At 31.8% G+C, this 14,448-nt stretch overlaps 2 protein-coding genes across 2 annotated transcripts; one reads left to right on the top strand and one right to left on the bottom strand.

The window, feature by feature from the left end:
• Nucleotides 1–2,474: 2,474 nt before the first annotated feature.
• LOC11412101 (translationally-controlled tumor protein homolog) lies at nucleotides 2,475–4,090 on the top strand. The gene is made up of 4 exons (XM_003591102.4): nucleotides 2,475–2,626; nucleotides 3,215–3,288; nucleotides 3,406–3,692; nucleotides 3,801–4,090. The coding sequence occupies exons 1-4, from the start codon at nucleotides 2,599–2,601 to the stop codon at nucleotides 3,916–3,918; spliced, it is 507 nt and encodes a 168-aa protein (XP_003591150.1). The 5' UTR covers nucleotides 2,475–2,598; the 3' UTR covers nucleotides 3,919–4,090.
• Nucleotides 4,091–6,527: 2,437 nt separating this feature from the next.
• Nucleotides 6,528–13,034, bottom strand: LOC11408010 (branched-chain-amino-acid aminotransferase-like protein 2). Its single transcript, XM_039828288.1, has 19 exons — nucleotides 12,960–13,034; nucleotides 12,747–12,845; nucleotides 12,585–12,656; nucleotides 12,373–12,465; nucleotides 12,149–12,286; nucleotides 11,567–11,625; nucleotides 11,225–11,327; nucleotides 10,461–10,649; nucleotides 10,253–10,353; nucleotides 10,029–10,083; nucleotides 9,754–9,840; nucleotides 9,398–9,449; nucleotides 8,245–8,330; nucleotides 7,915–7,968; nucleotides 7,747–7,830; nucleotides 7,379–7,450; nucleotides 7,186–7,266; nucleotides 6,757–6,792; nucleotides 6,528–6,656 (listed from the first exon to the last, which is right to left on the bottom strand). Exons 1-19 carry the CDS (start codon nucleotides 13,026–13,028, stop codon nucleotides 6,528–6,530), a joined length of 1,659 nt encoding a protein of 552 aa, XP_039684222.1. The 5' UTR covers nucleotides 13,029–13,034.
• Nucleotides 13,035–14,448: the final 1,414 nt, after the last annotated feature.

Below are 14,448 nucleotides of genomic sequence, written 5' to 3'. Positions count from 1 at the left end.
TCTTCTCATATATTTGATACGTAAAAAGTTTTGAAGAGGTTGTAAGAAAGTTTTACAATACGAAATAATAGCGTAAACTCAGAGAGTTAAGTATGCTAGATATGAAGTCTATAACAACCTGCGTACAATCAGGTTCAGAAAAAATAGCGTAAACTCTGAGAGTTGAGTATGTCAGATATGACACCCACAATAATTTGCGTACAATCAAGTTCTAAAGACACATTTGTAATGCTCAACTCATGAAGCCAAATTATAACTTCTTTAACCCATGTTTCAGCTTCTTGTGGTGGAAGCAACTCGTAGTACCAGGACGTTTTAGCACAAATAAATTCAGCTTGATATCCTCTCAAACATATACTTACTCCAAAGCGTCATTGATCGATAAAAATAATTGTGTCCACGTTGTATTTATGGTTTTCAAGTTCTAGCTCTGTCCGCCTCTCTACTTTTGTTCAATAATGATGCGCGCGCACACATACTAGACAAACTAAATAAAGATATTTATATTTTATTTGAAAACTCGATATCTCGCTTTCAAGGATCGACTAATCTAAGTGATCAATCATATCGTCTATTAGTGAATGATCCAATCTAACTTGTCCAACGCATAAATATAAAAGTATGTTATATATTTTATGTAAATAACAAAACTACCATCGCAAAAAAAAAAAAAAAAAAAAAAATATATATATATATATATTTAACTAGACGTTTGAGCCATGCTGTCACACGGGTCTGTTATAGGTGTGAGCTTTAATATTTTTTAATAGTTGATTATCTAACATGTTGTTAACATATTAAGCTATGTTATTTGACATTTAAATTTTATTTGTAATAACGCAATCAAATATAATGATATGGGACACAATAAATTTATCACAACTTTCAAAATTATAATGGAAATTTAAACATGTTAGTAATTAATTAAAGAACATTATGAAATACTTCTTTGTGAACTATGTTTGATGTTACATATATATTCTCACTTTACTCATCAATTATCAATATCTTTCGGTCTTTCCTTGAAGTAACTCTCATGTCGGCATATAGTTGACCATGAGAGAAAATTGATTGTGGTAGATATACCCAACATGTTTAAGTGTTTGCCTTTGACTTTAATTGATAATCATTCCAAATGAAATGTCCAATGGAAATTATCATGTTAAAATTTGAAAGGGATTCTTTTATCGTAAAGAGTCAGTGATGATAACCTTGAAATATAAACGTTTTGACCAATATTGCTTCCTTGTATCACATTTGCTTCAATGACAATGCGATTTAAAATAAAAAGACCTTATTATGCCCTTTTAGCACACATTCTTAAATGATGTATAAAAAATTAATGCAATTGATCCTAACATCATTTACACACATTCAAATGTTTCAGGTTGATATATAAGATTAACATTAAGATTTGCAAGACATAGACAATAATAAAACTAAAAATAAAAACAAAATCATGTCACATTCTTATTACTGTTTCATTAGAAAAAAATTCTACTTCAAAGTCCCTTTCATCATCACTAACACATAACCCTTCCACGTACCAAAGCTATTCTCTTACATCTTCACTATAAATAATTTTTGATGACTTTCCTAATTAATGACATTTTCAATTTGACTCTTACACTTAAAATTCTAAAATATATAATACATTGTAGTATACTAGGGTTGAGAAAGAATGAGAAAAAGACAACGCAAAGCATCCATGATATGATAATAATAATTAGTTGAAATATTGGTCAATTATATATGACCATAGGAGGGATGATAGCAACACACTCTTCCACTTTCTCACTTTAAAATTTGCTTTTGTTTTAGTAACAAATAGAGGCCGATGGCCCTTCACTTTGGGCGTGCCTCTATTCTTATTCCACTTGCAAGTTGCAAACCCATATGATATTATGTCACGCCATCATCAATCTGTAGAAATTGAAAACGAATATATTCCACTAGCTAGAGAAGAATATTCCAAGCTGGAAACAATAAAACTATTATTACATCTTACCTTTAAGATAAGATTTTGAATAATATGTAACAAAAAAACGAGTTATTTGTGTCATGAAAATAAGTAAAAAAATCTTTTGATAAGTAAAAACAAAAAACAGATTTACATATACAAAGTTTTATTTTTATTTTTATAAGGAGATATCTTTTCTGTTATAGAAAACAGATTTCTCTGTTTTTATGAAACTTCCAGGAAGAATTATAAAAGTTATTCAAAAATAAATAACAAAAATATTTTTTGTAATAAAATAAAAAGATATCAAATCCAAACATATAATATTGCAAAAGATCTTGACGTGTATTATCTTTTTTTTAGGAATGATGTGTATTATCTTTTGATAAGTAAAAAACACGTGTTTTGAGTTTTTTCACCGTCAAACAATAATAACATGTAACAAAAAAAAACCGTAGCAAGCGTAAAAATTGATAAAATATTAGATATTGGAGAAAAAAATCAGAAACTAATTAACTCTTTATTATTTCTTCTATAAATACTCATCACCACTCTTCTACCGAATATCACTCACTTTCGCTAATTAACCCTTTCTCTTCTTTTTTGTTCTCTCATCAATAACAACAACGACTGCAACCATGCTTGTTTACCAGGATCTTCTTACAGGTAATAAAAACCTTTCATCTTTGAGATTTTTTTCCTTTAGTTTTCGTTTGTTTTTCTTTTCATAGAATTTTGATTTTGATGTTCTGTTGATTGTTAAATACTTGATCCTGTATTTAGTGTATGAATGAATTTTGTGTTATGTTTCTCACAAACCTCACTTTGGTTCTTTTTTTTTTTTGTCCTAAAAAACAGAGAGGTTTTAAGGTTTTTTCAAAAAGAACATGAAGTTTTCTGTTTGTGTTCTGTGGTTTAACCTTTGGATTTGAAGGAGGGGAAGTAACTTATATTATTATCCAAGATTTTGATAAAACTTGTTGGTGTAATTTTAAAGTTGTTGTTTTTGTGACAGACGATTAAATTTATGATTTATTTACCACAAATTGTTATATGAATATTTTTTACCCTTAAACATGATTAGCCTAACCTAATACTTGATAATGGATTTTAGTTTGTGAGATTGCAAACTGCTACTAATATTTAAGATTATTGCTTTTGGTTGCGGATGGATTGAGTAAAATAATGTTGGTAATTGTTTTTTATTCAAATGCTTTTACTTATAAACTTTACTTTGTTGATGAATTTCTCTAGGTGATGAGCTTCTCTCTGATTCATTCCCCTACAAGGAAATTGAGAATGGGATGCTATGGGAAGTGGAAGGAAAGGTTAGTAACAAACAATTTTGTTTTCTATAATGTTTCTTTCAATGCTTTATTTTTCATGTTCCCAAATATATGTTCATAAATTAGCCTAAAGTTTATGTGCAATGTGATTTTTTGTAGTGGGTTGTTCAAGGAGCAGTAGATGTGAATATTGGTGCTAACCCTTCTGCTGAGGGTGGAGACGAGGATGACGGTGTTGACGATCAAGCTGTGAAAGTGGTTGATATTGTTGACACTTTCAGGCTTCAAGAGCAACCAACTTTTGATAAGAAACAATTCGTTACTTATATGAAGAGATATATTAAGTTGCTGACATCTAAATTAGAGGCAGAGAAGCAAGAGTTGTTCAAGAAGCATATTGAAGCAGCAACTAAGTTCCTTCTCCCAAAACTCAAGGACCTACAATTGTACGTGTTTCATCATTATCTTTCATCTTTTATGGTTTTATCAAGTTTATTCTTTATTGTGTGTAAATAATCCTTACTGATTGAGTAATTAATCAATTAATGTTGCAGTTTTGTTGGAGAGAGCATGCATGATGATGGAAGCCTTGTGTTTGCTTACTATAAAGATGGTGCCACTGATCCAACTTTTCTCTACTTTGCCTATGGCTTGAAGGAAATCAAGTGTTAAGCACGTTTAGTTATCATGTTTTGCTGTTTAAATTGATGTTCTTAATTGGTAGTACTCTAGTGATTTTGTTGAGGTTTTATGATTTTTTAAGTTCTAATTAGGAGGTTGTTTCAAAGATTACATTTTTATATGGTTCTTTTTTATATTTATGTGAGAGTTATGATTTTAGTCATGTATTTATGTTCTGTTTGCCAATTTTTTGTTTTTGGGTACAAGAAGAGGGAAGAGTCAGAGAAAATAAAAACTAAGCAATTAAACAACACTTCGAGGGATGCAAGCGGCAGAACATGCCTTGTATGGATGATTTGAACTTCCTAATTATATTTTTTAGATTACGAATGCGCCAAATTAAGGTAGAAACATTCTCATTGATGTTACATTTTTCAGTTACTATGTCGACCAAAACTTTGGAGTCGCTCTCTACTTGTAGGTGTGTGATCCCCTATCTTCGAGCCATATATAAATACCAATATACATGCACCATATCTCTACATGTAGCGCGTCACATGATCATATTTTACAGGCATAACTATTCAAATATTATTATTTCCAATGCTATTTGTTCGCCCATAAATCATTGTTTTAGATCAATTCATTCATTGAAAATTATCATCAAATAATGGCTTTTCTACCAAATTAGTGGTAGGTTGTGAAGCCCGGATACGAGATACGATACGGATACGATACTGCACCGATACGCCGATACGGAAAAATTTCAAAAATCAAGATACGATACAGCTGGGATACGTTAATAAAAAAAAAATTATATAATTAAATGTATTATATAATTATAACCATTTTTTTATTATGCAAGTATATTAACAAACACAAGAAACCAGGCTCGTAGCACATTAATATAAATATAATATTGACGATTAAGAGAGTGGTCATTAGGTAATTACATACGCAATATATACCAAAAATAGCACCAACAGTGTTATACATCAATGCTACACTATATCCAAAAGAAACTTGTTAGTGCTATACTATATCGATCCAAAAAAGAATCACTATATCCAAAAAAAGAACACATCAGTACTAAGAGTTAACACTAACAAGTAACTAACGTTTATAATGTTTTTATTTTTATTTTTTACACAAAAAAAAAATAGAAATCAAAATAATATAAAAAAACACAAGTATCCGTGCGTATCGGGATGTATCGGAAAGTATCGGATAATTATTTTTTTAAAAAATAAAATTTAATATTTGGATACTCTCCGGATACGTATCAGGAAGTATCGGGCAGGTATCGGTGCAGGATACGCAGGGGATACGATACGTCATCCATTTTGAAGTATCGGGGCTTCATAGGTGGTAGGGCGTGTCGTGGCATCGTGAGAACATATATTTCCAAACACAGCTTTAAGATTTTGATGAACTTGTGTTTTAATGAGCACTATCAAGTCTAGCTAAATCAAAATAAAACTCTTTAAATTTTTTTATTTTTTTTGAAATAAAACTGTTTACTAAATTATTCTAAAGTTTTTCTTAACGCCTAGGCAATTGAAATTGCTAAGTTTCACTCTGAAGTTTGATCATATATGCTTGTTGAAAATGCTATTCTGAGCCATTGAGCATTTTACTACTACACCTCATGCGTAACCCAAAGTACGTCTACATTTTACTTTGAAGCACATTTTCTCTTTTTAGGCTAAAGTACTTCTAATTCCATTCTTTTTTTAGGCTAAAGTACATCTAATGCGAAAACTTGAACACTTCTATCATCATTGAATATTGAAAATGCATTTGATTTTAGGAGAAGCAATTGTTTTATGGTTAATTAACTATGATGCCTGTAAATATTCAAAATTTAATTTTCAGTCCCTACAAAAATACTTACACTTTTAGTTCCTACAAATTTTCCGTCAGAATTTAGTTTTTGTAAAATTTTGACATCGACATTTTTAATCCTTGTAGAATTATTCGCCAACATTTATGATCCCTAAAAATGCTAAAAAAAAAGTTGCCAAAAGTGCATTTTTTTATAGGGACTAAAAACAAAATTTTGAATATTTATAAAGATCATTTAAATAATTTACTCATTTAAATATTTATCGCATATATTAAGTGGAAATATGATTTAAGTAAGTTTTTAAGAACGTTAGTCAGTGTAAAAAATATTTGGACAAACAGATAAGTCACTTAAGGAATGTGAACATGGAAACTTAATGATAATCCTATATTTGATAACCATGAAGAACTCGCTACACATTTCCTGGTCAAAATACACCAAGCCTAAAGTCAATCATCTAAACAAGTTTTCCTGAAGCAAAGCAAAACAAAGGAAAATCATCTTCTGAAAGCAAAACATATCATCTGCATAAAGGTTCAAGAAAGTCTGTTTGGATCAAATTGTATTTTCAAACTCATACTTTCATGAATTGTAGTACATTTTTATTCTCTATTGAAAAAACGAAGACGCTGAGATTTATAACAGTGGCATACCAGCCATTTTCATCAACTTTGAAGTTCCAACTGCATAGTAAAATTGTTTTAAAAAAAAGAACATTAGGATAGTGGAAATTAAGTCCAAATATTGTGGTATTGGAAAGTATAAAAAGTTGTTCATAGAGAGCTAAAAACACAAGAAAGATATTGAATACCTTTCAAGTCTCAAAATAGTTTTGTATTGGCACACCGGACTCTTCTGTCAACTTTTTATAAATAGCTTGCAATTTTCTAGTTATTTTGCCAACTTTTCCATTACCAATTGTGTGTCCATCAACCTTCACTACCTGAAGACGGTAAACAAAGTTTTAGCACATCATATGAGTGAATAAATCATGTCACTATAACATAATTCAGACAAAATTTTGCAAGGTATAAGGTACTTACTGGACTTAGTTCTCCCATCGTTCCTGTAGTCCATACCTGCAAGGCAGCTTTTTACTTATAACTTGACATAGATTTGATTCAAACCAGTGGGAGAGAGGAGTATTAAAATTATGGAACATATTGAATGTGAGGCTATCATACTGCCTAGACCAAATACGTAATAGTGGTTTATGATAGAACACTATGACGTTACATTTATGCAGTTATTGAATAAACAGGGAAATGAAACCCAAAATCAGTAGGCATTTTATTTGCAACTGCATATTGTGCAATCCTATTCTATTATCAATAAAAGTAAGTTATTTCTATTACATTTCTATGTTTGGTACCGGTTTCTATCACAAATACTTATTCAATAGAAAATAAAAAGCAGTTTCTTTTAGATTAACAGATTTCAGGAAAAAAAAAGTATATATATTATCGGTGAACCTCATCTGCTGTATGCACTTCTGACAGGCTGATTCTCCGCTCTTCCAAAATAAACTGCTCCTTCACCACAAGATCCATGACCTTAAACTGTGAAACATTTCAGTTCTGTAAGTACCAAACAATGATAATTTCCACAAAATAAAAATGCAATAATAAACAAATCTCATTGAGAGAAAAGGAATTTGGCACTTACAGTTGCTCGAGTAATGCCAGGAAGACAATAATCAGCATGTGGTGTCAAAACCCGGCCTTTCTTAACTATGAACTACACAAGGTAATGCAATATATTAGTTGAAATGTATACGTTGTCTACCATTGCTAGTTTTTAGCAAAAACTTGTGCAAAAAGAAACACTTCAGGGAGCAAGCTTAGAGGGGAAATGAACATTGTGCAAGAAGATGATTTTGCATAAGCTATGCACTAAACTGACTGAGTATGTAATCAACATAAATTATCAATATTGGGTAAATCAACTCTATGCTACCTAGCAACCCTAGTATGTAATTATCAAAATAGAGAGCAAAGACCTTTATAACAGTTGAGTGAAAGTTCAAGACATACGATATTTGTAGCATTGGTTTCAGATACAAAACCATCCTTATCAAGCATGATTGCATCGTCTGCTTTGGCATTATTGCCTTCAACCTGCACCAGACCAAATAATGACTCATAACTTATTCCATTTGAATTATTATATGTAAAAAATTCAAGAGGTGAATAGTAAATTACCTTAGCGAGTATGTTATTGAGGAGATTGTTATGGTGTATCTTTGAATCCAAACTCTGGTGAAACAAACAAATAAAAAGGAGAAAAAATAATCAACTAGACAGACCAAAAAAGAGTATGTCAATCAAACAGGAACATTGTTGGTTTTGAATTAATCTCCTTGATTAAAAGGTAGTATATCTCTAGCAAGCCCATGCAAAATTTCAATTATCTTAACGAATAAAATCATAGTTTCATACATGAAAGTATGAAATCATGGCAACAATTCAAGCATAGATTATTAAATAAGAACTTCCTTCTCAAATTAACAATTATAGAAACAAGAAACTTACATTTGGTGCGTTGCGGCGTGTTGTGGCCGTTACAAGAACTATACCATGCTCATTATCATAAACAGGTGGCTTCCATTCAGCGAGTACTGCATAATTCATTGAAGACCAATTTCAGTAAAACATTGCATGCAAATTAGAAAAGCATATTATTGAGAAATAAAATAATTAAGGTTCAAAACTTAAAAGGTTAACTTATTGCTCTTATCAGCATATCAAGTCCATTAAATGACTCAACTCACCATCATAAAAATCACATAAATCTCTTCAAGAACAAGATCTAACCAGATTGCCTTTCAAGAGTTAAATCACATCAGCAGATCAAGTCCATTAAATGACTCAACTAACCATAAAAATTTCATAAATCTCTACAAGAACATGATCCAATTCAGGTTGCCTTACAAGAGTTAAATCACATTCGACATTTGTTTTGGAACCAAAACCCATAAGTAATATCAAAGTTTCCCAACTTGTGATGCTATTTCTTCCTATGATCCCCCTGAATGCTAAGTCATTCCCGCATGCAATCAATACATGAACATCAACAAAAAAAATCCCTTCAAAGACTATTTAAGGCTAAATTTCTAAGGGTTTCACTTGGAGCTTTTCATAATTTTCCTCTTCCTCTAATTATTAGGTTATCCCTCATCTGATCAATTGTTTTGAGAGCGTTATTAGATGTTTTCTCACATGTCTGAAACATCTTAGGCATAATCTTAGCAAATTTTCCTCAATAGGTGTCACTTCTAGTTTCCCACTAATACACATTCATTTATGTCTTATGTATCGTGTGACCATTCATTCGGTGTAATATTCTCGTCTTTAAAGGCTTACAGCACTATGCTACCCAGCACTCCATTCAATAAACCATTTCTAATCTAATGGTTGTGTGGTTAAAATTTCCCCTTCGACTTAAGAAGGAAGGACAACACCTGTATATTGATCACAAATAACACACGAAGCATTCCTCCATTTCAACCAACTAGGTTACATCCTATAAATATACATCGCCCTCTATTTGTTGATCACAAATATTTTGATATATCAATCCAAAAAATTTGTTAAATAATGCCTTGATTTAAAACATATATCATCGGAAAAAAATAAATATTTTGGTACCAGTATCATTGTTATTTGCGAAAGGATAGGTTTTTACCAATTAATGTGCATCCATACAGATTTAATGACGGGCTCATCCCAGAAGTAACCTAGAAAAGAAGAATTGGTAAGTGTTGAGTTTCACAACTGAATTAAATATGATCAATGGTTTCATAACTTCCGTTGCAAATAGTATGAAATCCATGTAGCCGGCCCCACTTGGTGGGAAAAGGCTTGGTTATTGTTGTTGTTGGTTGCAAATAGTATGAAATATAGTCACCACCACTAGTGAAACAATAAGCTACCATTCAGCATATTGCATGTTTACAAGGTTACATTGATCAGAATGAAATAAAAATTATGAGCAAACAAAGAATTTACATAACTAAAACAAAGAGTCTCGGAAAATAAAACCTTCTTTCCTCGTGTAAGTGAAAGTCGGATGTGAGCATTGTCAAACATCCCATTCCTAATTAGGGTTTTGAATATAGCTTCCTTAATCTGCAATATGTTACAACGAAATCCATCACTAGAACTATGGAGAAATAAACAAGACAAAGACAACTGAATTAAAGCACTTGGTTTTTCAGAAAGTTGTAAAAAGATCAAACAGAGCCCATAAAGATATAAAATGAGGTGACCGACTTGGCAACTCATGATGGATGAACAAAAGACATCTTCAGACTCACCTCATCTCGAGTAGGAACATTTTCAAAAGCCAAAGCTTTAGCAGAATCAAATAACCTGACGAGATTTAGGAAAATCAATTACATTAATGTACACGAGATGTTTTTACAAATGAAATCATATTTTCAATCACAAGTTTTAAACAAATTGATTGGGAATGAAACCAAAATATACTTGTTTAGTTAAACAGCTATACACTTTCAATTTATAAAGTTAGCAACACTACCGATCAAGATGTTCCTCAAGTTTAAATATCTTTCTTTTATACACTCGAAGACCCTCCCAAACTGAGTCGCCACCTTGGACAACTGAATCAAACACCGAAACCTGATATATCACAGAATAAAAAATTAGAATCACGAGAATGCATGCTCAATCAAAAAATTTACCTTATTCTATTTACAGGAAACCATAAAATGTTGTAAAATAAGTACCTTAGCACTCTCACGTGTCACAATCTCATCACCGACCCAAGCAAGCAATTTCTCGTTTGCAGGAACGGGAAGGTCGGGAGGAGGCAAATGAGAACTCAGAAGGGATGTCTTCTTCTTTACATGGCGCCGAAGCATGTTGTAAAGAGGTAGACTTTGCTCCAGCAATTCATAGAGAGAAAAGGGAAATGGCTGAAAAGGAAATAACAACACGGCATCAACTCAACCAGGATTTCCCCGAAGCATGTATCCAACTGCAATAAGATTATACCCCCTTTTTTCAAAGATATGAGCTAACTAGGTAGTTTGTGATAATAAGCGTCCTCAAGAAAATATAATAAGCGTCCTCGTGAGCTTAGCTCAGTTGGTAGGGACAATGAATAATATATGCAAGGTCACCACCAAAAGAAAATATAATAAGCACTTTATATTGAATACATATGCATCAAGCCGGATGTTACTTGAAATTGGGCTTATTGTCTGTTACTCCATGTTCTATGTGGAGGGTTGTTTTCTTATGAAAAGCTTGTGAGGTTGTTTTCTTATGAAAAGCTTGTGAGGTACCCATTTTTATTTGATAAGGACATTTTGTGTGTTTGAATAACAGAATTTGTTGTTGAAAATACATTTCTAGTTTTATCATTATGATTTAATGCCCCATAAAAATCACTGCTAGAGAATATTGGTTGTTACTGCAAATTATATAATGGGCCTAGACTCCTTGCATCAGGTACTAAAATGAAGGCATACAAAAAGCAACTGCATACCTCAGGATACTTATTTTGTTCCTCAAAACCAGTAGATTTTTGTGCATTGCTATACCACCAAGGGGCCCATAAGCCATCTACTGGTTTTGGACCTGCTTCCCAACTGGCAAGTTAAAAACAAGAGTTGTCACTTACCATGCATATATGCATAAACTTTGTTATATTATAGCAGTATCAATATACAATAATTTTGTATGAATGATTTGACCAAATTTTCAATGACTAAATATCTCCAAGTATATATCAATTTTATCAAGATTTAACAAGAAATCTATGATAAAAGAAAGAACAGAAAAAGTAGCAGCACAAGGGCAGGACTTGCATAATGAACACTATGCATACCTGAGCATTTCAGGTTGAAAAGGAATCTCCAAATCATCACAGAGACCCCGTAGAGTAGCCTGCAAATTAACAAGATCGCAAATTAAAGCAAGATTAAAATTAGAATTTTGATTTGCATATAAGTCAGTCTAATGTATCAAGAAGAACATAAACTTAAATAAATTTAAACTTAAAGAAGATTTCAAAGACGTGTAGAAAGAATACGGTGAACTACTTTGGTAGAGTTTCATTAATTTTTTTGGCGATCAATCATAAAAAAGTATTAACTATCGATTTCATATTCATAGTCAAACAAGGGTCAAACTACTAGAGAGCAACTAACACTACTACAATAATGACATTTAGTAACACTTGAAAATTGTAACTAAATCAAGAAAAATGTTACTGATAAAATTTAGTAACATTTGAACAACTATTAATTAGGTAAGCATATGCATATCACAAGATAAGCAAATACATAATTTGTCTTATTCTGATTCCTATTTGAATTCATTTTCATCTCATTCCAATGAACCCAACATGACCTTGTTTTCGTACTTTACTATCTAATCTGAATCAAGCATGTCGAAAAAACTCAAATACCTCAGGATCTTTTAGAAGTTCTTCAGCGTCAATGACAGGCGGTGGGTTTCCAATCTCAGAGAGTTCATTGTATATTTGAACAAGCTCCAACAAACCCAACTCAAAGAAAGATGGGGGGACAACCTTGTCAAAGGATGACTGGAAGACGCACAAAATCAGATCATAAGCCAGTGACAAGAAGATTTAAGTAGCATATAAATAAATATATGACATAAGAGTGTTACCAATATGTCAAGAGGATTTCTTATTAGAATGAAATGCTTTCCTTTCTTCATTAGATCCTCAGGCAAACCAAGCACCCTTTGTTTTGATATATGCTGAAGGCAACAAAGTAATAATGATAAGGGATGTATTTATATATATATCACACACATAATACAAATTCATATATATGTAATTTAATGCTTCCTTATATCTTGAAGGAGACGCAATTTACCTTAACAAACCTATACTTGGTGTTTCCCGGATGATAAATTATGTCATTAACGACCTTATTTCCATCAGATTCCTGTTGCATAGAACACAAATGAGGATTTATGAATGAATGTTGCATAGTTAAATTATAAGATATTTAAAACGTGAGAGAGATAAATAATACCATATTGGAGAGTAGTTGGTCTCTGTAAGGTCTATCAAAACCACTAACTCGAAGGAAATGAGCATAGAGAGGCTCATCAAGCACTTCAATATCATTCCTCTAAATTAAGTTTTGTTGATCAAATAAACACAGTCACATAAGTTGAACTGAATAAAGTGAAGTGGAAAATGAAAAGAAAACATAGAGATAGTGATTATTTGGTGATGATGATACCTGTGAGAAAGAGTACATTAGACTTGTACTCAAGGACCTTGGTGAAGACCATGCATGAATCACCTCCATATGCTGTGCTGTGATTGGAATTTCTTTATCAAAATTAAAGTTAGATACAGTTATCACTCTCACTTCTCTTAATCTTATACTCCCTCCGATCTCGTTTATAAACAATTTTTGACTTTTTAGATTCATTGAATAAATGATGTATGTGATCTATGACATAGACTAGATACATCTTTCATTCAATGAACCTACAAAGTTAAATTTTGTTTATAAACTGACACAAATAAAAACTTCAATAAAAAAACAGAGATAGACACATGTGACAAACCTGAACTTTTTTCCTCTCTCTTTTCTCTTCGCCTTTCTTATTTTCTCTTTTAACTAGTTATAGACCTTTATTTAAGGGAAAATATATTGAATTTGATATTTTAGGAAATGATAAATCAGATTGTACATTACAATTTTTTCGCTAGCCTTGATCGAAAATATTAAAACAAATTGCATATTTATTACTCATCACATTATTACCGATTAAGCCATATTATTACCAATCAAGGCAAATCACAAAAATATTAATTTTTTTATTCGGAACTTGCCTTATAAAAATAAACCATTTATTATATTAGAAAACCAAATCAAATTCGTTAACTAATTAAAAAATTTCAAGTCAACTGAGCTTTTACCCCTCTTATTAAAAAAAAAAATTCAAGTCAACCGATAGTAATTAGAAATTGTCTGGCATAGGAATATTCATCTCAAAGCGTCTTTGTTAATGTGGCGTCTCTTGCGCAACCGGCTTCCATCAAAAGATAATTTATTGAGGCGAAATATCATTCAAGCAAACGACTTGGCTTGTGTAACCGGGTGTGGAGCTTCCAAAACAGCTAATCACCTCTTTCTTAATTGTGAGTTGTCTTATTCATTGTGGCTTCTTGTCTGGAATTGGATAGGGCTCTCGGTGGTTCCTCCTTGTCAGATTCGTGAGCATTTCATCCAGGTGTCCTTCATGGCGGGGATGCCGCGTGGTACTCACTCGTACTTTAAGGTTATATGGTTTGCTTGTGTCTGAGTAATTTGGAAGGCATATAATAATCGTATTTTTAAAAATTTGGTGTCTACTACCTTGGTCCTTTTTGAGAGAGTCAAGTTACTTTCTTTTTTGTCGTTGAAAGCTAAACATACATCCTTTTATTATTGTTATCATGATTGGTGGAGACATCCGCTATCTTGTATGGGTGTCCACTGATTGATGTCTGTTTGGTAGCTCTCTCATGTTGGCTCTCGGTGTCTGTAAACTTTGATCGGTGGTGTTCTTTGCACTCCTTGTGCATTGAGCGTCACTGTTGTTGTTAATATATATGGCATTTTGATTTGTGCAAAAAAAATAATTAGATTTTTTTTTTGAAGGAGATGGTAATTAGAAATATCTCCATTTTATTTTCGTTTTATTTATTAATATGAAATATTTTGTTTTCAAATAAAT

Source organism: Medicago truncatula, chromosome 1 (assembly GCF_003473485.1).
Source record: "Medicago truncatula cultivar Jemalong A17 chromosome 1, MtrunA17r5.0-ANR, whole genome shotgun sequence".
NCBI lineage: Eukaryota > Viridiplantae > Streptophyta > Magnoliopsida > Fabales > Fabaceae > Medicago > Medicago truncatula.
Note: the sequence above shows the minus strand (reverse complement) of the source record. Positions and strands in the feature narration are given on the sequence as shown.